Genomic DNA, 25606 nt, shown 5'->3' with positions numbered 1-25606 from the left:
TCATGCCATCACCTTCCTTTACCTGGTAGGCCACACCCTCTTAATGAAAAAACGGCTGCAAATGGAACCACATTGACAACAATAACATCTTGATTATCGGTTGGATAAACAGTTTGTTAGGCACAAACTAACACATCATGATGTAGTGAATTAGCTTCTCATTTCTCCTGCATTCCTCTTCTTGTTGGATGCTTAAAGGTCTGAAATGTGGGGGGATTTTTGGTGTGTGTGTGTGTGTGTGTGTGTGTAATAAATGCTAGGCATGATAGAAAAGCCCATTTTAATATCACACTCACTAGGCATTATACAGATTTAATTAGAACATGCTAGGTGCAAAAACAGTTTTCAGCTTGCACTTAGAATTGCTGGAAGAAAGATGTAGTGATGGCCACCAACATAGATGGCTTTGGGATGAGACACATTCATGGAGGATAATGCTATAAAAAGCTACTAGCTACAATGATAGCAGTGCTTTACCTCCACCCTAGAACACCACTTGATGAAGATGACAGGAAGCAGAGTGCTATTGTGCTCGTGTCCTCTTTGTCAGCTTCCAATCCAATGGGCATCTGGTTGGCTACTGTGGGAAGAAAATGTGAGAATAGACACTAGATAGGCCTTTGGTATGGGTCCAGCAGGACTCTTCTTGTGTTTTTAGATAATGTGACAACAGAATCCCAAAATTAGGTGCTGCACAGAATGTTACATAAAATTAGGAATGACAAACACTGCCCACAGACTTGTAATATATTTTATTTATTTATTTAACAGGTCTTTAAAAAAAAAAACTTTACTTTTCTTCAAAGCTGCAAACATAGCATATATGGTAACAATGCAAAACATAGTTTAAAACTTTAAACAGTTGGTGAAGAGGAAGAAAGAAAAAGTCAACAAACGAGGAGTGAGAGATGGGTAACAATAACAACAACAACAACAATTATTTTTATTTATACCCCGCCCTCCCCAACCAAGGCCAGGCTCAGGGATATAGGAAAATAGATAGGCACTAATCATGTGACAACAATTTTAAAACTTTTCACCTAGCTGTCCCCATTACATGGAGATCTGTTGTCTCGATCCGTGCAATGAACAAAGCATAACTACATTCCAGGAAATACTTGCGTCTGCATTTAAAAAAATGCAGACTTCTATTTCCCTGCTGGTCCTGCTCAGAAACTAGCTCCTTTCTGCTGTACTTCAAGAGCATTAAACATTCAGAGCCATATATATATCCTTCAAGGCTGTCACTGGTGCGGCTAGCAAGAACTTGATCTGGTGGTTTTTAAGAACTTGAATGAAATATATATATATTTCAACTTGCTATTTCCCCTGCCTTAGCTTTTTCTTATGCTGCTACAAGGAGCCGGTGGCCTATATTAAACACATACAAGTACATTTGTTGTTCTCAAGTAAAAATCACAGTTGAAGCATTTTTGTATAAAGACAATTTGTTCACAGCCAAGATGGGTGTTCAAAACGTAGGACATATATCATATAAATAACACCAATGTTGCGAGATGCAAGGCAATGGCCTACTAAAAACAGACTGGATCAGGAGGTCAGCTTTTATTATATATTAAAGGAAAAGGTACCCCTGACTGTTAAGTCCAGTCGTGGACGACTCTGGGGTTGCGGTGCTCATCTTGCTTTACTGGCCGAAGGAGCTGGTGTACACCTTCCGGGTCATGTGGCCAGCATGACTAAGCCGCTTCTGGCGAACCAGAGCAGCACACAGAAATGCCATTTACCTTCCCACTGGAGAAGTACCTATTTATCAACTTGCACTTTGATGTGCTTTTGAACTGCTAGGTGGGCAGGAGCAGGGACCGAGCTGTTGTGGTTCTGGACATTTCGACACGAGCAACGGGAGTTCACCCCGTCGCGGGGATTCGAACCACTGACCTTCCGAATGGGAAGCCCTAGGTTCAGTGGTTTAGACCACAGTGCCACCCGCGTTCCACTTATTATATATTAGCAAATAGCAGTGCATATTCAGAAGTCCACAAAACAATCAGAAGTGCAGAAAAAAAAATAATAACCCAGTAGTCCACTGCTATCCATATGTCCTGATTTATTTACAGGTTCTTAGTCTGAAACTGCCATCACCAGAAGCACTTTTCCTGAGCAGGCATTCCTGAGATCTCAGTTGCTTTCCATCATTTGATGGCTCCACAGGTGCCTCTAGGCAACGACTCTGTTTTCCTCCATGTCTCTCCCTGCTTGGTAACCTTTCAGCACTGAGCACAGCAGAGCGCCTCAAGCAATGAGTCTCAAAATGATGTCACAGGGAACAAAAACAGCAACTTTTCACCATCCACGTTACGTGTCATAAACAGCCTCCAAAGCCCAAGGTTCAATCTTCCTACTGCCACCCGCAATCACATTAATACAGTACATTCTCAGGGACAAAGAGGCTTCCTAGTTGCTTCTGTCCATCTCCTCTTCTTAGCCAATCATAAAAATCACTAGCAGCAGATCCCACCCTTGCCTCCAGGGAGGGAAAACACTTACAAAACAAAACAAATAAGCAACTATGTCGTGTAGAAAAGGCTTGGGATAGTGTGTGCGTGTGTGTGTGTGTGTGTGTGTGTGTGTTTTCTTTGAATTTAATTTGGTACAATGATGCTCCAGTCAAAATACAGATTTCATGTTTGCTAGCTGAACAAAGGGTTAAGAGACATAAGAGTTCTCTGCAAATTCCTAGAGGGCACTCTGTGAGGTCACATCCTCTGTTTGCACAGGGCAGGAAGAGAACAATAGGGGGGGGAGACTTACTACTTCCTTCCTGTCCAGAGTTCATCCTCTTTTACATCTTTCAGCTGTGGAGAAAGGGTGTAGTCTGTGCTCTATTGAGCACAGGCACCATATTCAAATGTGTGTTTCGTAATATAGAAGTCTATTTTGCCTGACTTACTTGACTGCCATTTTCTGCTTGAATCAAGTCTGCAGTGTTATGTAAGTAAACAACATTTTTATGTTTACATTACAGACTACTGTACTGTGTTGTTATCATTTAAGTTTGGAGCTGCAGGTTTCAAAATGCTGTCTTTATGAATGATTTATTTCACTTTGCTCAACTGGGTTCTGCAAAAAACCCTCTTCCCCTTCAGCCAAACCCAAGAACTTACCCAGTGGAGGAGGCTACAGTGAGTATTTCCAGGATCCCAACAGAATAACTTTTTTTTCTACCAGGGACTACTCGCCCCATAATTTCTGGCTGGAAACTGATGCTAGGCTCATCATTTTTGCCACAGATTCTGGAGCCACTTGCCCTAGGCCTCTGCAGGAAGAAATACTTAACAGGGAGCAGTTCCCATGGACGTAAAATGGGGCTTACTTCTGAGTAATGTACAAGGTAATACACCGCAATGTTTCATTGTCCACTGTTTCTTTGCAGAGGAGGAGGATAGAGAACCAGAACAGAAGAGGGTACCACACAACTTTTCTACCAGCGAAGCACCAACTGCGGCAGCTGAGACCCCTTCTGAATCAAGGTAAGAGGCTTTAGGCCCCAGGTACATCTCCACTGCTTAAGTGTCTGCTCTTCTTTTTTCAAGTGAAGAAGACGGGGACCTCCTAGACACTACCTACGTGACCTAGGTGTCCCATCAGTTCAAGTTTAATTTTATTATGGATTTATTTTGTTAAGTTGTGGGTGAACATATCAGACGACACAGCGATTCTTCAAACAGCTCTTGTTTATTCACAGGCCAGAACAGAACTGAACTGAAGGGTTCAGCCAGCCTGCTTATATAGAGCTCCACTAGAACACAACAGTAACCATTTTCTGTAACTATCCAATCACTGAATGTCACTTTCGATCCCTTATTTGCATATGTGGACCTGAACTATCTACAGTTTCTCCCTGCTGGCCCAGAGTGAGAACTTCAGTACATAACATATTTATTAAATGTTTATATTGTCCTTTATCCGTAGATCTCAGGGCAGTTCTCAGGTCTAGGTTCCCGGTGGCGCCATTAATTGCAAAGGATTATGTTTGTCCAAATGACCTATATGGGCTTTCAAATGGGTCAAATGTATAATCTTCCCAGAAAACATGTGAAGGGGTTGTATTTTTTTCCTTTTTTCTCCAACCTGCCTCTACTTTATCAAAGCAGAACCAATGACATTTATGTTTTGACGCTCCGACCTACAGAAACTCCCTATAGAAACTGCTGGCACAGTTGACATCATCACAGCCCCAATGATTTCTGACATATTACATGAGACACCTTTCAGTAAACTTGTGCGTGGCGGGGAATCCATAAATCCAAATTCAATTAAGTCATTTTTATGCTGCACATATTCACCATACAGTACATATCCAGCTCTTTTATCTTGTGAAGGGGAAGGTAGAGGCAGGAGAGACAACAGAACCACAACACTTATAAAAACGACTTGCTTACAGTCACTCAGTAATTATTATTCTAGCATTGCCCTAATACATTGTCTTACAAATGCCAAGGCAGGGAGATAAGCGTTTGCCTGTTGAAGGTGAAGAGCTCTGTTCTGTCTTTAGATATTTGGAGCTAAATTGCTACTCTTAAATCACTGCTATTTTTCCCCAGTGTGCAGTGTGGGATTGTACTGGAGACACACTGTTGCTATGCCCTTCCCAGCCCCCACCTCGCCTACTACATACAAGTCCTCTCTTTTTAAGGGCATTTCCCCATTATTTCAATCATTTATATCTTTGAATGCCTGACATTTTACAGTGCCCAAACCCCACGTTTCAGTGGGCATCAGTAAATCATCCCCCAACGCTGTGTCTTCCTTATACACTCTTCCATACATAACATCAATCATTTTACCATTTCATAGGAATAAAAAAAGAAAGAATGTTTTCTTAACTGTGTCTTGCTTTATTGGCCACATTACATAAACAGGATGATTTATGAAGCAGGAAAAGGAAAGAATGTGGTGTTTGCTCTTATGCGTTCTTCTCCCATCTGTGATTTTTGTCGTGTCTTTAGGCTTCATGGAAGCATCCTTGCACTAAGTTAGTATAGGGGCATGTGCAAATGTCTACACCCCCCCCCTTAAGCTTTCTGAATGTTTGTAAAATGACTGTGCCTGCTTTTTGCTATGATACAGTGCAGATAACCTGACTGTTCTACAATATTTGCTGCTTTAGGCCATTGATAAGAGTGGGCATAGTATGGGTTTCCTATACAAGTTGTGCCTTTGTCATGGAAACCAAGTTAACAGACATTAAGCACACCCTTGCCTCTCCTCTCTACCCCACTTTCTCTTTCTCTCTCTCACACACATTCACAGTTGCTATGGTGGCACAAGATGAATGATCTTCCCTGCAGTTTCATTGATGACATACAGCCCTGTAATGAACTGTCAGTTCTTTTGTAGGGTTGACTTTTGGGGATTCGTAGCTTCTACTGATCCAAGGCCGGCGAGTGTTTTCCACTTTTTTTTAATGAACTGTGGCTTCTGAAAAAAACAACACACCAACCAGCATTTGTGGGCAGATAGAGAACCAAGCTAAAACACATTATTTTTAACTAAGCTAGAGACCTAGGTAGGCTAGACAGTGAAAACAAAGGTGGACAAGAGCAGAAATAAGTTGGGTAACAACTTAATTTTAGTATTTTTATTTGGGTGCCTGATATCTGTGTTTGTTGTTCAGCATTTGGACAAACAAAGAAAAGAATGCTGCTTTCACACTGTCCCTTCCTTCCTGTCTCTTTACTGCAATCACTGTCCTCTAAACTAATTTCTTCTGCTGTGGTGTGCCTCTGCTTGCCATTGGCTTAAATTTGGTAGCTGGCCATTTTGGAACCTACTCTTTGCATTCACCAGACACAGTAGAATTCTGAAAATGGTGGCTGACAGGCACCAATGGTGGACAGCAGTAGGGAAAAAAAGATACAAGAAACAGCGTGGCATTGTTGACCCGTGCAATTGTGAAACCATGGGTTGGAATCCACTACTACAGCAACAGCATGGGAAGCTTAAATCTGAAATTATGAAGCCTTCTGCATGAGGCTAAAACTTCAAGGAAAACACTATTGGAAGAATTCCATCTTGTTTATCCATACGCTGTACGTAAAAACTAGCTATCATGAAGACACCCCCCCCCCAATAAAATCTGGGCTTCCTTTTCCTTGGAATCCTACATTCTTAGAGTAGAAAAGCAGGCAGGATATTAACACTTTCCTTGCTTATTTTGTGTATAATTAAATATTCAAAGTTATGGACAAGTAATCTTGCAGAATTAGACTTCCCTAGCTGCCTGTGGCCCCTGTAGGGCTGAGAGTATTTCATAATGAAGAGGCGTACTGGGGAGTAATGAATAGAGGTATTGTGTAGAATGGGGGGAACCTGGCAAACAACTGTATGCCTACGCTATAAGGTTACAAAGAGACAGTGGAGAATGGGACTTGGCTCACGCTCAGGTAGAGCTTTCCTTTTCCTTTTCATTAAAGTTCTTTGTTGATAACTTCTGCATTCACATGCATTTGAAAAAAGCGTCATATCAAGGACTCTGCATCTTTGCAAGGAAAACAATATACCAGGAAGCATTTCAAAACACAGGCAGCATCTTCTGCAGAAGCTTGTTTAGAAAATAGGTTTGGCTAAACAAAAGCCTTGGAAATAACATAATCAGCACTGCCCCTGTTTGGGCGCATGGGCCGAGGGAGGAACAATTTGTCAAAGATACACGCTTGTAATGTTCAAAGAAACAATTTTCTAGCGCAGTGTTATCTCTTGCAACTCTTTTCTATCTATTGTTTGCTATACGTTTTTGTTCAAGAGAAAAATTAGGCACGCTCTGGAGTGTTTGCTTGGTCTGGAATTTCCCCCCTGTGCCAAGCTGTTTAATTTATGATGCCCTTCCATAAGAAAAAGCATCTTGGAGACACTGTACACACTGTAGCAGAATATCTAATTTATTTATCCTCCAACCAAGGCCCTAGGTCAGCCTTCCCTAACCTGGTGCTGTCTGGATGTAGCTGAATTTCAGCACCCACCCCCAGTGCTAGCCATTAGGGATGATATTATTATTGTTGTTGTTGTTGTTGTTGTTGTTGTTGTTAATCTCCTTCCACATATATGCCCAAGATGATTTACAAACATACCCTTGAAAAAAAGATGAAATAATGTTTAGAACTGTATAGAAAACAATGGAATATGGGTTTAAAAACAACAGAAAACAAACACCTAAGGCAGAGAGACCTTTTCATCTAGCTGGAAAAGTTTGTCAAAACAAAAACGACTTCAATTGTTTCCAGAAACTACAGATCGTGTATAGACAGTACAGCAATGTCCAAAGGCAACCAGGATGGGGAAAGCTGTGCATGCATTATTTAATTGTTGCAGTCACTCGACTCGTTGATTAAGGTTGGATATGTGGATTCCTACACCAGTGTTAACTAGGGCTGTTACCTGTGAAATGGCTTTGGGCGCCGAGAGAAATGTTCTGAACATGTCTCTGGACGTTTCTTCATCCAGGCAGTGGCTGGGATACAAAGAGCTCCTTCAGGCATGTGCATGCCCAGTGGGATTTCCCCTTTGAATGGCAGTCTGCTGTGCCACATCACAAATGCTTTTTAAACTCCCTTCAGTTTTCCTCACGCAGCATGGAGGGCTAATGGTAAAAAAAAATCCCCCCATTTTTTTCTAAAAGGAAAAGGAAAGGTACAGTTGTATCAACCCACATGTACAACTTACAAAATAAAGCAGCTGACAAAACAAATAAAAGAAAACATTGGGTTGTATCCAAGGTGCTTTTCGACCCATTGAAAAGCTGCTTTGGATTTAGTGGAGAAATCTAGGAAGTTCCTCTGTTTGTGCAAGCTCTTGTGTAAGACTTTGCGCTTTTGAATGGGCAACCAGTATGAAAACGAGAAACACAAAGAAAAACCTTAGCTCTAGCCTCTTTTTCCCCATGCTGCGCATACATTTAAAATTTTATTTATTTTCATTTTTATACTTCCCTTCATCCTTCAAACTCAGGATGGTTCACATCATAAAAATACAATATAAAAACATAAAATGCATAATAAAAATAAGAACCAAACCAATAATCCCCCCCTCCCACAACACACCTATCATGTCACTTCTTACTTGCCCCAAATCTCCTTGCGATTCAGCGTGCATGCAAAACTGACCGTCCCCAATATCTATTACTCTCCTAAAATTGTAACTCACCATGCAGTCTTATTCATGTCTGCTCAGAGGTAAGTCCTATTAGTTAACATCTTACTTAGTTCTGTGTGGCTTACTTCCATATAAGTGGGTACAGGATTACAGTCTTTGTTTCCTAGCTGAAAGAAATTTGCCCTGATCTATATGTGGATGTCCAGATATTATGGAATAACAGAATCAGAATTGTAGAGTTGGAAGGGACCCCCGAGGACCATCGAGTCCAACCACCTTTTAACCACAATGATGCTAATATTTCACAATCTGTTTTCAGTGATATTGGACAACAGCTGGCTTGCCTTTGTTGATTACAGTTACTGCCTGAGTCTTGAGATCGTTGTATGGGGGAAATGCTTCATTTTTTGTCATATACAGTCTTCAGAGTTGTTTTTGTTTTAGAATTTTTGCAGCATCGTTGTAGAGTTGCATCCAAAGGTCCCATTCCTTCCACCAGAAAAAGGAAACCTATGGATGCAACCCTGAGTGCTTCTAGCACAGGTGTTGCTTGAAATTTTTTAAAAATGTGGAGCTATTCTAGAAACCTGAACTTGTGATTACTTTGTTTCCTCACAACTTTCACTTCTCTTTGTTTTGCTGGTTTCTGTGTTCAGAATAGGTTTGTTTAGATGGTTTTGGTTGGATGTAGAAGCAGGCAATCCTTCAGGCGTTCTGAAACCAAGCCATATGCATGGTTTTTCAGGAGTAGAACTTTGAGTTGTACCAGGAAATGTATTGGAAGCCATGGAGGAGCGCCATATGTTTCCATTACACAGCCCCAGTTAGCAGTCTAGCTGCAATCTAACATACCATTCATTGCAATCATCTAACCTGGAGATGAAATAGTTCTGTAGAAACCAGGCCTTCCTTTGCAGTTGGTTGCCCAGCTATAATAGCATGCATTTAAGTTGTGGACTGGTGCTAATCCAAGTATTACAGCTCAAAGTTTCCACAGTAGGTCTGAGCAAGCTAAGAACACAATGACTTCCTGATCCACAGGGTATCCCTTTAGTGAGAAACAGTCGGCTAGAACAACATGATGTTGCCAATACTGTTTTCATCTAGAAAGGAAAATGTGGCTCTGTAGCTCGGCGGTAGATCACATGTTCTACATATAAAAAGTCCCAAGTTCAATCTTTGACTTCTCCAAGCGAGGCTGGGAAGACTCCTGTTTGAAACCATGGAGTGTGGTTGATAGACATTATAGGCAATACTGAATTAGATAAACCTATGGTTTAATTTGGTACAAGCTGTCTTCCTATGTTGTAGAATCACAAAATATATTGGATAATTACAATGGGTGTAAAAAAGAGAAGCCAATAATTTACAGCTCTCCACAGGCATCTAATTGCTCTGGGGAAAAGGGAAGCACAAGACTACATTTTTTTTAGCTTCAGTACAGTGGACAATTCACTAAGTGATAAATTACAATGCTGGACAGTTTAATCTATGGAATACTGGTCATCTGTACATCTGCCCTCATGGTGGTGTGGAGAATCCTGTTATACCACTTAGAACTGACCAGAAATCGGGGGATGCCAGGAAATTCTAAGGTTTCCTTTACCATGTAGGCAGAAATTATAGGCGAGCATCTCATCATGTGGTTTTTGGGTAAATGGTTGTCTGTCAAATGGGAGAAAGGGTAGAGAACTACCTGAGTGCATGTAAAAGGAAACAAAAATGTGCACTTATTCATCTTTGAGTTGGTGGACCTGCTCCAGAAAGTGCCATTTTTCTATATGGCAAGTTTCACAACCTGCTTTAAGCATTTCTCAGCTTTTCTAAAAAGCATTTTGCAGTGTAGGATAGGTGCAGAAAGGAAGATTGACTTCAGGGGAAAAAGAAAACAAAAAAGTCCCATTGTGCACTTTTCCCTATGCCCCTCTCTGGATTGGAGCACAGTGATTTTGAAATAAACACCAGTATTAGTCAGGGACTGTCTCCCCCTCCCATTTTTTAAAGAAAGCTCTTTATGTAATCTAGCTTTACTGATTGATTAATAGTGTTCCCTGGGGTGAAGTCTTCAATAGGCTCTGTTTGAAAAAGAATTGTTAAAAGCTGAAGAGCCACATTATATACTTTATAGGTCAAAAACAGCACCTCAAATTGTTCTCGAAAGACAATAGGAAAATAGTGCAGAAGCTTTTGTGGGTAACAAGCCTCCGGTAACTAGGCTCCGCTAGGAGGTAGACCACAGGATTCTGCCTCAATTGGCAATATTCATCTCTTATTGAGAGCAATCATGGAAGATGTGTGATGATCAATTTTACATGTACCATTTACAGTGCTTTCGAGCCTCACTCTCATACTGCTGTGCAAGTTTAAATGTGCTTATACAGTGGTACCTCAGGTTACGTACGCTTCAGGTTTACTGTATTTTTGGTTTTTATGGAAGCCGCCCAGAGTGGCTGGGGAGGCCCAGCCAGATGGGCGGGGTATAAATAAAAAATTATTATTATTATTATTATTATTATTATTATTATTATTATTACATACGCTTCAGGTTACAGACTCCGCTAACCCAGAAATAGTGCTTCAGGTTAAGAACTTTGCTTCAGGATGAGTATAGAAATTGTGCTCTGGCAGTGCGGCAGCAGCAGGAGGCCACATTAGCTAAAGTGGTGCTTCAGGTTAAGAACAGTTTCAGGTTAAGAATGGACCTCCGGAACGAATTAAGTACTTAACCTGAGGTACCACTGTATCAGCTTTCTAAAATTGTTGATGGTGATACAGAAAGGAATAATTAGAATGGTATTTTATTCTTCCTGTGTGTTTTGGGTCACCTGTGAGCAAATGACATTACCTGAAGTGCATTTTTAGTCCACATTGGTGTGACCCATTGGGAATGGCTTCTCTAGACATTTTACCTCTCATTTCTGGAGGAAAGTGGCTCATTGGTCACACTGACCTAGGCCCAGATTAACATCCCTTGAGTCATACCCATTTCGATGATGGACTCTTTGTCATAGCCATTTCCTGCATCTCCCTGCTCTCTGTTAAGAAAAAGGCAAGGTAAACATGAAATGCTTCCCTCTCCTTATTGACATCTGCTGGTGTGTGTGGGAGGGAAGAACTTATCAATTTTGCCAGCAGTGTGCTCTTTTCCTTTCCTTCAAAGCAGATATATATTTTTAATCAGTGCTGGTTCACATAAACCATGCCTTTTGAAACTGACATGGTTTTCTCTACCTTTAATTTCAACAGATGTTAGAAAGGGCCAGTGGTAGAATTGACAGTGTATCAGATTCACTGGAAACCAAGTGGTTAGATGTTGAAGGAAGTGGTGATGGGAGGGTGGGGAAGTCATGCAGAAGGAGGGGGTAATACTTTGTCAGACTGTCACCAACCATGCCATGAAGGTAGTTGTGGGCCAGTATGGGTCTGCATTTGAGGTAGACAAGTGAGAAAGTAACAGGAACTGGCAAAGATTCCCAGGTGATCTTCAAACAAAAAATCTTCAAGAAAAGGTGCCATAGTGATCTTGAGTATGCATTCTAAGAGACTGGATCAGCTTCTCAGATCAATTCACTGTTTATGCCAGCATTGTGAATGTTATATGTGGGAAGAAATAAGCAGCATACTAAATGCTCTTAATGTAAAGAAGTATTATGAAGACATGAATTGCTACAGCTTTGACCATTTCCTTTTTATATCATTATTTCCGCTTATTAGCCCTGTCTTGAACCACCGTTGACCTTGACCTTGATGCCCCAAACAGCAATAATCTGTGCAATCCTATGTATATTTATCTACTTAGAAGTCCCACTGTGTTTGATGAGACTTGCTACCTAGTAAGTGTGAATACGATTGCAGTCCAAAATTATTTCAAGATGCAAGAACTACACTCTCTGTCAAACATGCCAGATGATAATGTCAGTTGAAATCATCCATTTCCAGATGGTGGTATTCTGAGATCTAAGAAATTCAATGAGCATATTAAGTTTTCCATGTAACTTATGAGGATTAATTCCAAATTAAAAATAAATATAAGCAAGCTGTGGGCCAGTCTCTTTGCATAAACATTTGAAATGACCACAGCAACCTCAGATGCCCCCAATATTTCCAGTCTGTAGGCACTGGTCAAGTTAAGCTTCTCTAAGATACTTTAGCTGTTGCAAACAAATAAACAACAACAACAAAAAGGAAATAAATTGAAAATCTGCTCCGAAAGGAATGGTAAAGTAAGGCATCTGTTTAGACCTCTTTGAAACTCCCAGTCAATACCAGAGTCTTTTCCTATGAAAGTCTGAATTTGTTTGTATTTCATATAAATCAGTTGACCTGGTCTCAGCAGCACTGCCTTTCAAATTGTTATATTCATTTCATTCCGAGCTTATTTCTTCCACAATTGGTCTCTGAGGTTTTATTTGCTGGTTCATTTCTTTCAGCCTGCAGCAAGCTTTGCTCTCTTCACCCACCCTCTGCTTCACGCAGCTCTTCTGGGTCTTCTGGTCTACAAAAGGTCAGGTTGTAGTGGTTTGTTTTTAGATTTGGGCATTGGACTGTTTCCTACTCGTGCCATGCAAACCCAAGCCATTCATTTCAGGAAGAATGCAACACCCTGTAGAAAGGAAAACCTACACAGAAATTATTGGAATGCCTTGAACAACACTCTTTAATAGAACTGTCCTTGCCTCATATAATGTACCTGCTTCGCATTCAGAAATGTTCATTGGCAAATATAGCAATAATGGACATGACCAAACATTCCACATCTTTTTCTTCCTCTCCAATGGCATATTAATCTTCTCCTTGTTTTCCAATATGATATGCATTCATTATACGCCATAGAAAATGAGTTCAATTTAGCTAAGGCTGCAAGGATTGCTCAACTATATCAATTAAATGGTGCAATTAACTGAATAATTTGTATATCAGACATTTGTTAAGTGCATTCAAAGTCTATTCCTGGGCTTGTAACAGCAATGTGCAGTTATTCACGGCATTCTTAAACAAAGGAATGTGTTGATTAGTTAGAGAAGATGCTCCTCTTTCAGTTGTTAATACTGGGCCTTATTTCAGTCGCCAGCTCATACTCTGGAGAGTGCAACACAGTTCAACACTGCCAAAAGGTGGTGAGACCTCTTGGCTTCTCCTGCTCTATCTACTCCATCTCTTTCCTCAGCCTCTTCACATGCAAAACAAAAATCCTGATAAGATATGAGGAAAAGAGCTAAATAGGAGAAACTTGGATTGTTTTTGCACCTCTTAAAGGGTTAGTGTAGCAAATTTAGCCTTATTGCTTCTATAGGCGTGATTGCTCTGTGACCATTGCAAGCTGCATTGTACCCAAGATGCAGCGCAAAGCTCCCTGATGCATCACCAGAATTCAGCCGAAATGTTGATGTTTTAACAGTTATATTCAAAGGATTATGCATAAAGGGGGCTTTTAGTCTCCCCGTTTTGGTGGCAGTCCCCACAAAGACACCTCTAAAGTTTAGAAGGCACAGGCATAAAAATGCATGTATTGGTGATAACAACATTGAAGATTGCATGATCATAGTAGGGGGAATTGCTTGCAGAAATGTGTATATGGGGCAATCCTATCCAAGAGTTTACCTCACCTCCCTGCACCAGAAGTGGGATAATAGTTAAATATTGGCTCCTGCCTTTATGTCCGCCCCCCCACAATTGAATTTTGTCAGTGCGGGAGGTGTGCCAGGGAGGAGGGATTGAACCCATCTTCCCTCATGCAATTTGGTTGTGTATGACTCTGTTGCTGTGGATCTCTATTGATCTTACATACAAAGCTCAAAGGCTGTGTCCCATTGAATCCCTTCACAAAGGGAATGAACATAAGAAACAGTATTGGTAAAACATAATGAAATGAAACTAGAAAGATAAAGCCAAATTCATGTTCCAGACTCATGCTGTTTTCATCTTTGTAGGTCAACTGTGCTGCAAAAATCAAAATTTATACATAGTTGTGTAGGGCGAGGAGATACAGGGGGGGAAAGCTTGGTGAATGAAGTTAAAGGAAAATGGATAGTAAATGGATCTATATTGTGAAACAAAAAGTACCACCTGGGTCAAGCTGTTGTTTCATCTACAGCAGCTTGACCCAAAAAACAGTTCTTACCCAGGTTCTGGGAAAGCTTGGATGTGTGAGTGTTTAATATGTGTATGAAAAATAATAATGAATGATGAAACAGAGTTTTACTGTGTTTGACTGTAAACTCCTAGGACCTAGAACATAAATGTTTGCAATACAGTTTGTTTGCCTTTAACACACACACACACACACACACACACACACACACACAGAGGGATGCAGATGACATTTAGGGTGGTAGAAAAGACAAAAACAAAGCTTGAACAAACTGTCAGGTTCATTGACCTTATCTACCTTACAGTACTAAAAACCTAAATAAATACGCAGAGACCTGGGCAGGTCATGGCAAGAGAACTGACTTGCCTCGCTTACCTTGGTCTGTTTGAAAACTGGCTCAGTGAATCTTCAGGAAACAAGGCAAAGCCTGCAAAGAGCATTTCTTAAGCTGGGTTTGTAGACAGTGGTGAATTCTTAGCACTCATGAAACCACCAGAACACAAGAACTTTGATGTCCATTGGAGGGACATCAAAGGCGTTCTAAAGCAGATATTGCCACTGGTAGCCATAGGAACTAAGGCTGCAGCTAAAAGTGGCTTTTCAGATTTGCAATCCAAATATACGTGCATTATTGAATCAAAATGGACAACTCCATAACTTTCGTTGTCAAAATTGGCTGGAACATTTATCTAGTTTTGCTCAGAGCCTGGCGGCCTCATAGCTCCCTTATGCCCAAGATACCTGGAGCCTGGATTTGTAAACAGGACTCGGGGACTGTGTAGCTCACTTGGCCTGATTCCTCTGGAATTGCAGTAGATTTTGTTGAGCACCTATGCAAATCCCACAGCATGTTCTGCATCTGCAGACAACCAAACCCTACCACCACGATTTGGAAGGGCATTCAGTGTCATTTTGATTCAGCATGTGACCGGTCATGTGTTCCTCTTAGTTGCATGCATGGGCTCACAAGCATTCTGATGCTTTTCACTGCAATTCATGTTCCGCATCCTCACCTTTGACTGTTCAAAGTGGCATCACACTTTCAGTTCTATACGCACTTGCTTTAGAGTAAGCTCCATTGACTTCAGTGGGGTTTAGTTTTGAGTAATGAGCATAGCTTTGGTTTGCCCTACCTCCTGGAGCCTGAAATAGCCTTAAAGATTTCCCAGCTTCTTTGTTTTTCAAGCCCAGAGTTGATCCGATTCATTACAATAACCAGAGAAGAAGTTTTCAAGGAAGGAGAGAGGAAGCGAATTTTGAGGCAAAATTAACAAAACATCTCGAATTTTTACTGCTCTGCATTGAAATAATACATGAGAGAACATGCTGGTTAAAGCCAGAGCTTTATAGATAAAAGGTCACATGTTGAACGTTTGCATAAATTTGCCGCGCAGATTGCTTTGACATGTTGCATTCTGTAAGCGCAGGCTCTCCTGTGGTGCTTCAGAGCAGCAGATACACATGTTCAACCTGTACAGCCATGGAGCATCATTTGCCTCTTGTGAGATGGTTCCCTTAAAAGCACAATGCATTTCCACTGAACTGAGAGTAGAGGATTTTTCTTCCTTTTACTTTTTGGTCTTTCTAAGGCAGAACTGCTTTACCTAGCCAAAGATACTATTTTCTTCATATGCGGTTCAAGGGTATGCACATGGCCTTTCAACAGTGTCAGACTCTAATGCCCTTGCTCTCCCTCTGCTTATTCAGCACCCATTTCCCTAACTTTTTGAGAGCTTGTAGGAGATGATGTGAGTGAGAATACTTGGAACACACAAGATGCATCAACCAGACCAACCAAATATGGTATAGCAATTTGTTGTTTTATCCTTCTTTCATTCCAAGGAGCTGAAAGCATCATTTTAGCCATCACAGCCTTATGGCACATTTGTCCAGAGCTTCTTCAGTGTGCATGAAGAACAACCACACGTCCCTTTTGCCCTGCTCTTTCCATTCACAGGTTTGCACTTTAAAGCTCTGTGTCTGAATCCCCCGCCCCCTTTCCCATGCGAAAACTCGCTCTTTAAAGCTGAATTGGAGCAAATGGCTATTTGGGTTTTTAATGGATTACCACTTGGTCCGATTCAGCTTTAAAGAGTGGCGTATCGTGGAGCAAAAAAAAGGGGGGCTGAGATACAGAGCTTTAAAGTGTGGGTCATGCCTGGAAAGCGCTGAGGAAAGGTGTGGCTAAGCCCTCAGTCCTGTGAATGTTATCTCATAGAACTCAATAAGACATACTTCTGAGGTGATATGAATAGGACTGAGAAGTTATTCTCTTTCTACACATGCACATAGAAAATACCCATTTTGTTTAGTAGCAAGGGTTGGGAGGGGATTAATGACAAGTGGATGGTGAAGAGCTGGATTCAACTACAGATTATCTTAAAGGCATCATTGCATCCAGTGGCTGTGGGTTCAGTTTTTTAAAGCTAGTATTTTCATGGGGGGAGTGGGAATCCCCCACTGGTGCCAATGGGTAATTTCCTTCCAAATTAAGAAAAGCACCAGCTTCAGAAAATGAATTTTCCTAGGACCGCAATGGAGGAGAAAAAAGTTAACTGCTCCTCTCTGTATCTCTTATGATTCCATTAACTGACATTCACCCCTCAGCTGATGTGATTTGTATTTTTATAAAATAGAAAATCTGCACACTAGATGATGCAAAGGGACACTTAATATGTAGCTTGGTCCTCAGCTACATAGTGTCTTCCGCCTCTAGTTAAGGATTGGCACCGTAACTGTATTTGTAAAGGGGTGTGTGTGTGTGTGTGTGTGTGTGTGTGTGTGTGTGTTTAAATTAATAAAATCATTTCTGGGTTAGGGATCAATTCCAGAGAAAGAAAGGTGTTTGTGGGAGATGGCAGTGTGAGAGCCTAATTGAACAAGACTGAAGTTCCAGGGATTTGTAAGTGGAACAGGTGAAAATGGCAGTCGCGATAATTTAATACTAATTACTTCCATCCTAGCAACTGTCTGCCAGGTGCTCTAAAGAACAAGAAAAGAGAGCTAGGCATGTACAGATCCCTTGCCCAGCTTTTCCTGACAGGACAGCTGGGGGTATAGGATCGCTTTAGCAAAACCTCGGTGCCTATATTGTGAATTTTATTTTTGCTCACTTTGTACATCATTTCATTTATTCATTTATTTGCTCCCTTGCTTCCTTAGTTACATTTATATCATGCCTTTCAGTCTAAGACCATTTGCTGTCATGTTTCATAAAGCAGATGAAAAGAAATTAAAATTACCTGTGCGAAGCAACACCACAACTGGATCCACATACACTATACTGGGGGAGGGGGGAGATGAAATCACAGCGGGAGCATGAAAGCAGAAATGGAGGCACAATAATAAATAAATGCTATGTTAGTTCATTAGTCCTATTCTATAAAAAAGAGGCCACCAAGAAGAGAAAGGTCGGCCCTTGTAGTCCCTGTGATTACTTAAAACAAATGAGAATTTTGGTTTGATTTCTGTCATTCTGTGACTTGTTTTCATGTTGCCTCAATGCAAAAGCCTTAACACAAAACTCTTGCAGTAGAAGATCCTCAGGGCATAAGAGAGAGAAGAAAAGAAGCAATGTATCTTGTATGTAACGAATGTACCCCGAAGGAAGTCTCTCATTAGAAGAGCATCCATGGAAACATGGCATTGAACAGGAAGTAAAACCCCAGCAGCCAAGTTGAAGAAACCCCTCTTACCTTTGCCACACATCTTAAGAGGCTTCAGTCAATAAGCATGGCTGCTTTCCACAAGCTTTGACTCCAGCAAGACGGAGTGCAGAGCAGATGGTAGCCATGTCTGCAAAGTAGGTGGTAGAATATTGCTACGGGGAAGGTGACTCATCCTTGCATAAGAGTCAGCCCATGTTCAGCATTCAGCAGCAGCGCAGTTGGGTGTCAGCTGATAAATACTGGGCACAAAGAAGTACGATATCGTCACAGCTGCCACTGCTACAGTGTTCTCTTTAAAGCCCAGTGCAGAAGAGTGACTGGAGCTTTGGGCTTGGATGTGAGAACCCTCCATTCATTTTGCTGTTCACCTGAAGCACAGCCATGGTTTCCTGCCCTACTCTGGTTGTGATAGCTAAAACGCTGTTTCAGTGCTAAGGAAGGAAGGAAGGAAAAAACAAACAAGTGTCTCTGATATATAATCCTCTATTCCTTCATCTCCTACAAGTTTTCCAAAATATAAGCAGAGGAAGAGCTGCGGCATGTGGGGTTGGCACTGCTGGAAGCCCATGGATGAGCCCTGGGATGTCCTAGTTTTGCTGCTCCATCTCCCCTTTCTTGTTGTTGCCTGGTGAAGTGTTGTTGCTCAGGGATACAGCATCTGCTTTGCATGCAAAGGATCCCGGTTTCAGTCCCCAACATTGCCAGGAAGTGATGGGAGAGATCCCTGGAGAACTGCTGTAGTCAGCACTTGAATAATTTATGAGATGGATTTCAGAATCCAGTAACAGAATTTTTAGATCAGAATTCAGAATTGATATACCTGTATTGTTGTTGTTGTTGTTGTTGTTATTAATTTTTAAAAAACCAAAGCCTGGATACCAGGAATTCAACGTAGCGCTTCTGTGATCACTCCATCAGTACAAGCACTGCTTGCCCTCCATGTTCTGTTCTGGGGGTGCGACTAACCCCTGCAACCTAATTGGGATGTGTGCAGGGGTTGTATGGGGCAAGGAGAGGGAAAGGGATAGCCCTATAGCACAAGTCCTTGCATGGGCCCCATTAGAGGAATCCACCGGCATTTGGGGGGCATTTTGATGACAAAGCTTAGAGCAGCCTCACTGATTCTGTGCTGCCAAGGACAACGCAAGAGCTAAAGATTATAGCATGACAATTAGACCTTCTCAATCTATTTCCAGGCCCATGCAAAAACCAAAACAAAAAACCAAATCCAATGGTGTGTCCAACTTCACATTTCAGATCATGTGAACAAAACTTTCATGGGTCTGCAGTCAGTGCCCCAATCCTTTCTATAATGCAAAAAGCTCTGTGCCATACACACTGACAGGCCAGTGTTCTCCAGGGTTTGAGGCAAAAGTCTTTCCTAGCCCTAACTGGAGATACTGGGGTTGGGCCTAGGACCTTCTGCATGCAAAGCCGATGCTATGGCCCATCTCCTAGTTCAAAGATGCCCTACAAGGAATTGATTTGGCTCAACAAAGTTCAGGTCATGTGATCTGTTCCAGGGATAATTGAACCCGTGTTGTTTACTATCTCATCACAATGGTAACCTGACAAATTGTGCTTTTGTTTATTTTTTTCATGCTCCCCAGGCGATGTGCAGGCCAGCCTTCCCGAACTTGGAACCTTCCAAATGTCTTAGACTACAGCTCCCATCATCCCTGACCATTGGTCTAGCTGGCTGGGACAGATGGGAGTTGGATCTCAACAAGATTTGGAGGGCACCAGATTTGGGAAGGCTGAGGATGTATTATCCTATCACAGTTCTGGCATGGACTGAAATGTCCTAAGCGCTGAACTGTGAAAGGGAAGAAAAACTGTTAGCCTCTAGGACAAAATGGCAATATTTAAATGCATCTCTGGTGCATTGCCTGTGAACAAACATGAAACCTTAAATAGCATACTTAAGAAAGGTTTCATCTTTGTTTTTCAAGAGAATGGCCATAGGAGCTCCTGCTGCAATGATTCTATGAGCCAACTGGATCAGTTAAGCACGCTCCCCACCGCCATCAATTCTGGTTTTGTCGCTTTGTAGGGATATAAAAGAGGAACAGAGAGCAAAAGTACCAGTTGTGCTTTTCCAAGCAGAGCCATGATGAAAGTGGTTTAACGGGGTTCAGGCGGAGAGGGTGTGGCAGCTTGCCAGTGTTTAAGCCAAAGCAAACTGCTGTCAACATGGAAATGGCTGAAGAGGCTGACCTCATGCCTCCTAGGATTAAGCTGAAATCTTGCTGGCGCCATGGTGGGAATATTGAAAGGAGCTGTAATCCTGCCAGTTTGAATGAGCCAAACTGGCAGGGCCCATGCGCACAATCAGCAGCTGAATGGGATCTCTCCCCCTGCTCACCCCAATATTAACAAATGAGTAGAAGCTGCTTAGGGCTGTAAGAAAAAAAGATGCAGGCAGCCAGGGAAGCGGGGGGTGGAGGGGAGGCCAAATTGCCTGCTACCTGGAAGAGCGCAATTGTGTGAAGGCTGCTGTTATGAAATTGCTGCACCAGAATAATAGGCGAATTGTTCCAATGCCTTCCACTTCTGCTGTGGATTAACTGACTTTACATTATTTCCCAGTGATACACGCTGTATTATTTATTGCCATAATCAGTAAGATCCCAATGCCATAAATAACTCGGATCCGACGATGTGACTTTGCTTTATGGACCCACATTAATGGTTTAAATTAGATTTCATAGGAAGCAGCTATTGCTTTGTGTCTTCCACGAAGATGCTCAGATTTCCTTGCATCTCAACTTCGGCCCTCCGTCTGTGAAATGTTTTTTTTTTATAGAGAAAGGAGCAGAAATCCTAAAATATATTGACTTGTGTGAGTACAATCAACCAAGGGAAGTGTATTACAAGAGGGAGGATCACAGGCCATTTATGTTATGGGGAGCCACTTCCCTCCAAGGATACAAATGGGTGACCTTTACTTGCAGCGTTAAATGCCCAGGGGTCATTTGTGCAAGACACAGGGAGCTTTAACTGAAACAGGCCAATCTCATAATGGCTGTGTCAGCCGCAGCAGTGCTAGAACAGGCTTGTGCTGCAGCAGTTAAAATAGCATTTTATGTGATGTTAATGGTGCAGAGTCACACAGATATGTCCTGCTTGCCAAATACATCACCCCCCAAAGACATCTTGGCACCACATGTTGCTGGCACAAATGGCTATAGCTAGGGATGGATGTGGGAGAGGGCTTCCTTCCCCAGGGAAACTCCAGACCCATTCCTTGAATTTTCACCTCTCAGTGAGCTGGGTCCTCTGAAGATCCATTTATTTGAGCAGACCTTTAGAGGATATCAATGGTTGACCTGGTTGTGGTATTGCTGTTATTGCTTCTGCTGGTTTCTTGTTGTTGTTCTGTTCTTCTGTTTTGATTTGTGGCTGATATTGTCATTTCTGTTGTGTTTTATTATACCCTGCCCTGGGATCACTACTGCGATGGAGCGGGTGGGGAATAGCCATGTCTTTTCAATAAGCCGGTCAGTCGGTAATAGTGGGAAAGGAATTCTGAGGGTTCCAACAGTGCCTGAAAATGAAAGGCACCGAGGCTCAGATTAAGTCAGCAGCCATGCTTTGCTGCTCTTCCCATCCCAGCCACTGTAGGCACGAAAGGGGGGGAATTGGGTCCTAGTGCTGGAATATTCCCTTGTATCATTCCTAGAAATTGTGCCAGTGCTACTACATGTTAGAGAAGAAAATCAGAGGCAGAGCTATACAGGCAATACCCAGCTTGGACCACCACATCATAATATAATGATGATGATGATGACGATAATAATAAATTATATGCAACCCATTGAACTGGGTTGCCCAAGTCACCCTGGGTGGTTTCCAAAGATTAAAACACAGTAAGACATCAAACATTAAAAACTTCCCTATACAATGCTGCCTTCAGATATCTTCTAAAAGTCAGATGGTTGTTTATTTCCTTGACATCTGGTGGGAGGGATTTCTGCAGGGTGGGTGCGACTACCGAGAAGGCCCTCTGCCTCACTTCTTGCAGTGAGAGAACCACCAGAAGGCCCTTAGCGCTGGCCCTCAGTGTCTGGGCTGAATGATGGAGGTGGAGATGTTCCTTCAGGAATGCAGGGTTCAAAGCTGTTTAATTAATCAACCTGGACCAAGCAAAAAGACAAATCACAAGGGGGCACAAAGGTGCTTACCATGATATCCTAGGGGATAAAATTTTCCCTCATGATCTTGCATAAGTCTAGTTAAAATTTCAGAAGGCACCTGTCCTCCTCAACTTCGTCTACAGTGTGAATGGAAGGCAATTTTGTATTCTTTTGTGAAGCTGTAAAGTATGTACACCTTCTGGTTCTCTCACAGTATGTGTCAGTCTCTGAAAATATATAAAGCAGAAATGAAAAAAGCAACATGCCTTGAAAAGGTGATGCAGGCATCATGAATGACTTCAGCCCTGCGGCATTTAAAAAGGTATAATGATCCGTAGATACTGCAAACTATCATTTTATGCCTATTGTGATGATAGTAGGGTTTCTAGTCTACACCACTATTACAAAGAGCTTCTGCCATTACGCTGTCTCAGGAAACCCAGTTGTCTAATAAAGACAAAAAAAGCATCTTTCTGTCTCTCTCTCTCCCCGCCTCTGTTCCACAAGTTCAGAAGGCAATGTCAGTAAAAGTTCTGGAACTACGGGGTGGGGGATTCTTGCTACCTGGGATTGGGAATGGAGGAGAAATTGGTTTGGTCTGGATTTCGATACAAACCAACTAAATTTTCCAGTCCCAGACATATTCTGTGGGTTGAATGCAGCTTTTTGATCGGATTGCACACTTTTCTGATTTTTGCAGTGCAGTTTTTGTTCAAAATGCAACCAAAAATGCTCACTTCATTGAAAATACGGATTCAAAATGCATAATTTAAGGGGAAATGCATTGAAAAGCACATAAAAACATGTACTTTGGGTAAACAATGGTTGTACTAAATGTATACAATTAAAGTGCAGTATTTTGAAAAATCCTCAAAGTCTGGAACATAACAGACTATGACTGAATGCACACAAAACTTAATGTGGAAAGGAATTAAGGTGATCCATCACTAAGTTAAGAATAGACAGTGAAAGCTTAAGATAACAATTTATAAGACTTTGGGGGAGAGAATCAGTGTATCGGTACTAACTGCTTGTTTGAAAATAACTTGAACATTTAAACTAGTAATGGACGAATCTGTAAACAGTGGTTTCTCTCTGTTTGTCTTTTTCCCAGTGTTGACTTCACCATATTTCTGCATCAGTTTGTGATTTTGTTAAAAAAAAGTCCTCATGAAAATATATCAGTATTTTAGTGTGCATTTGTCCTAACAGAAGCATTTCTGCAAATACATTTTCATACGTCACTTTCACTACTATATGCAGTTTCATGCAAACATTCCCCATGTATATGCCTTTCTGTACACAGTTTGGGTTGGAGAACTGCCTTACAAAATTCAGAGAAATGCGAATTTTGAAGGCTGTCATGCATTGTTTCAGAAAGTGTACATTAAAATACAAACTGAACCAAATTTCACCACCATCCCTACTCTAAACCTCCAAAATAAGGACTGCTGTGGGAAACTGATGGATTCACTAGAGTTGTGGCAATCTGGAATAAGGTCCATAATGTCCCTTGTGGGTCTGATATTCTGGAATAGAGGGCTAACCTTTAAAAAATAATGGATGCATTCTAAAGCAGCACTCCACAACCCTGTACTTATCTCAGATATTCAAGGAAGCCAAATGTGAAGTTGAGGAAATATGCCAGTTAACAAAACCTTCATTTGTTTTTAGATAAAGAAAATACCCACAACATGACCAAACAGGCAATGCATGCACCTTTATCAGATGAGTATCACTGCTCATTAGCCATGAAGCTCTCTGGTATCATTTGAATGAGCATACCTTGAATTATATTTTGTGCCCCCACAAAAGCTAAGGTTGTTTGTTTTTTTGTCTGATGAGGTAGAAATTCTTCAAAACTCATTATCAGTTTGAGCAATTTTACATATATATGCTGCCTGACCACAAAACTAGTAAGAACCAGTTTTGGAGGGGCCTAGCTGACTGCTAGAGTGAAAAACAGCTCCAGATAAGATGCAAGGAGGCCATTGGATGAGTGTTTTCAAGGACTGTGGTTGGAGGAAGAGAAAGTGAGGTGTTGGGGTGACAAGTGGTGGCAGAAAGAAGTTGGCTAGAACAGGGATCAGCAACCTAAGGTCCATGGACCACAAGTGGCCCATGGGGGTCGTTTAACTGGCCCATGGACCCCTGCTGCCTGCTCAGTTGGCTCCTGTGCGCTGCACTAAACTGGCACGGAGCAGAGCAGGGACCGCCTTCTGTGATGCTGGCTGGATTCCCATTGGCTGCAGGAAGCTCCTGCAGCCAATGGGAAGCTGTGCACGCCTCCTCCACGCTGGCAGGAGCCACAAAAACTTTGCCGACCCTTGGGCTAGAAAATATGCGATGCATTTTCTCCTCTATAGGGACTCTCTCGGTACCAGTATGGCTGGGAATGGCATTAGGCCTGTATCTAGAAACAGCTGTGCTACCTCTTAACAAATTGCAAACAGACAGCGACAGAGTACCTATGAACTGGGGAAACTGCCTGCATGGTAAAAAAGCACCTTGAAGCTGTAAGTTGTGATTCATAAACATAACTTTAATGCACTAATTTACATTTTTCTGGTGGCTACAAAGGAACCAAGGACTGCCAGTGATCAGAAGAGAAACGCTCTCATTTGTGCTCATCTTCTTGTTTTCTTACCACATTTGAAAGGATTCTGAAGCAGGTAAAGGTGAACATACCTGCAGGAAATATGAGAATAATTTGCAGATACAAAAGAATGAAAATTCAGTGGAGACCTCATCCAGTATTAGGCATGTGCTTAAATTTAGGTGTACATCCTGACGGAAGCCCCCTTTGGTCAAAGTTAAGCGCCCTTAAGGCATATTGATTTCAGTGAGAGAGATGTAAGCTCATTTAACTGTTTTGTTGAAATCAACGGATGCTTAATATGGGCTCTTGTAAGAGGCTCCTTACAAAATAACTTGCCTGAAGATAAGGTAAAATTGCCCATAAGTAATTAACTTTAGCTGGATTGGGAAGTTAAAGTTATGGCTTACTTCCAGTGACTGCAACAGAACTTGTTGGTACAAACAAACGAGTTCCATTGGTTTCAATGGGACATGCAGGGCAATTGTAGCTAGAGTCAGTATTTACTAAGAAAACAACCTTTCTGTTGAGTTACCCATGTATATAAATGGATATAGGATTGCAGCTTTAATACAACTAACTTTAGCTCTCACATGGCATTTCTTCCCATTTCCCCCTGCTGATATTGCCTGTACCACTTAGCATGGAAGGGCATTTTTGGCTGACATGATGATTATGCTGGCTAGTGGACTGACTTCGACAGGTAGGGTGTCAAGGCCAGAAGCAAAGGCTCTGAGAACAGATTAAATCTAAAGTTGATGAAATGGTCCGAAGTCACTGCTTGGCCATTTCCCCAATATATAGAACATTTGAAACTAGCAGAGAAGCTTCTTTTGGACGTGCCACCCACATAAGTTTTCCTGGGAATTTACTTTCTGTCTGTCTCAATTCCCTCTGCAGTGTCAATTTATCAGCTCAGACTCATTAAGAATACATCTGCTCACAGTCTCCTGGGGACTGATATGTCTCAGCATGCAACCTCATTCGTAGGCCCCTACCA

General features: G+C 41.7%; 1 protein-coding gene across 5 annotated transcripts in view; it reads left to right on the top strand.

The window, feature by feature from the left end:
• The first annotated feature begins 898 nt into the window (after positions 1-898).
• Positions 899-25606, top strand: part of LOC310765695 (uncharacterized protein) — a 557351-nt gene continuing 532643 nt past the window's right edge. Inside the window, exons 1-3 of one of the 5 annotated variants that reach the window (XM_083621071.1) lie at positions 2971-3146; positions 3398-3494; positions 12546-12619. In XM_083621071.1, the coding sequence (XP_083477197.1) occupies positions 3051-3146; positions 3398-3494; positions 12546-12619 (267 nt within the window). In that variant the 5' untranslated portion in view covers positions 2971-3050. The other 4 variants (XR_014549740.1, XR_014549741.1, XR_014549742.1 and 1 more) reach the window with 4 other exon arrangements.

Source organism: Podarcis filfolensis (genome assembly GCF_964270895.1).
Source record: "Podarcis filfolensis genome assembly, chromosome: 6".
Classification (NCBI taxonomy): Eukaryota; Metazoa; Chordata; class Lepidosauria; order Squamata; family Lacertidae; genus Podarcis; species Podarcis filfolensis.
This window is presented reverse-complemented; position numbering and strand designations above follow the sequence as displayed.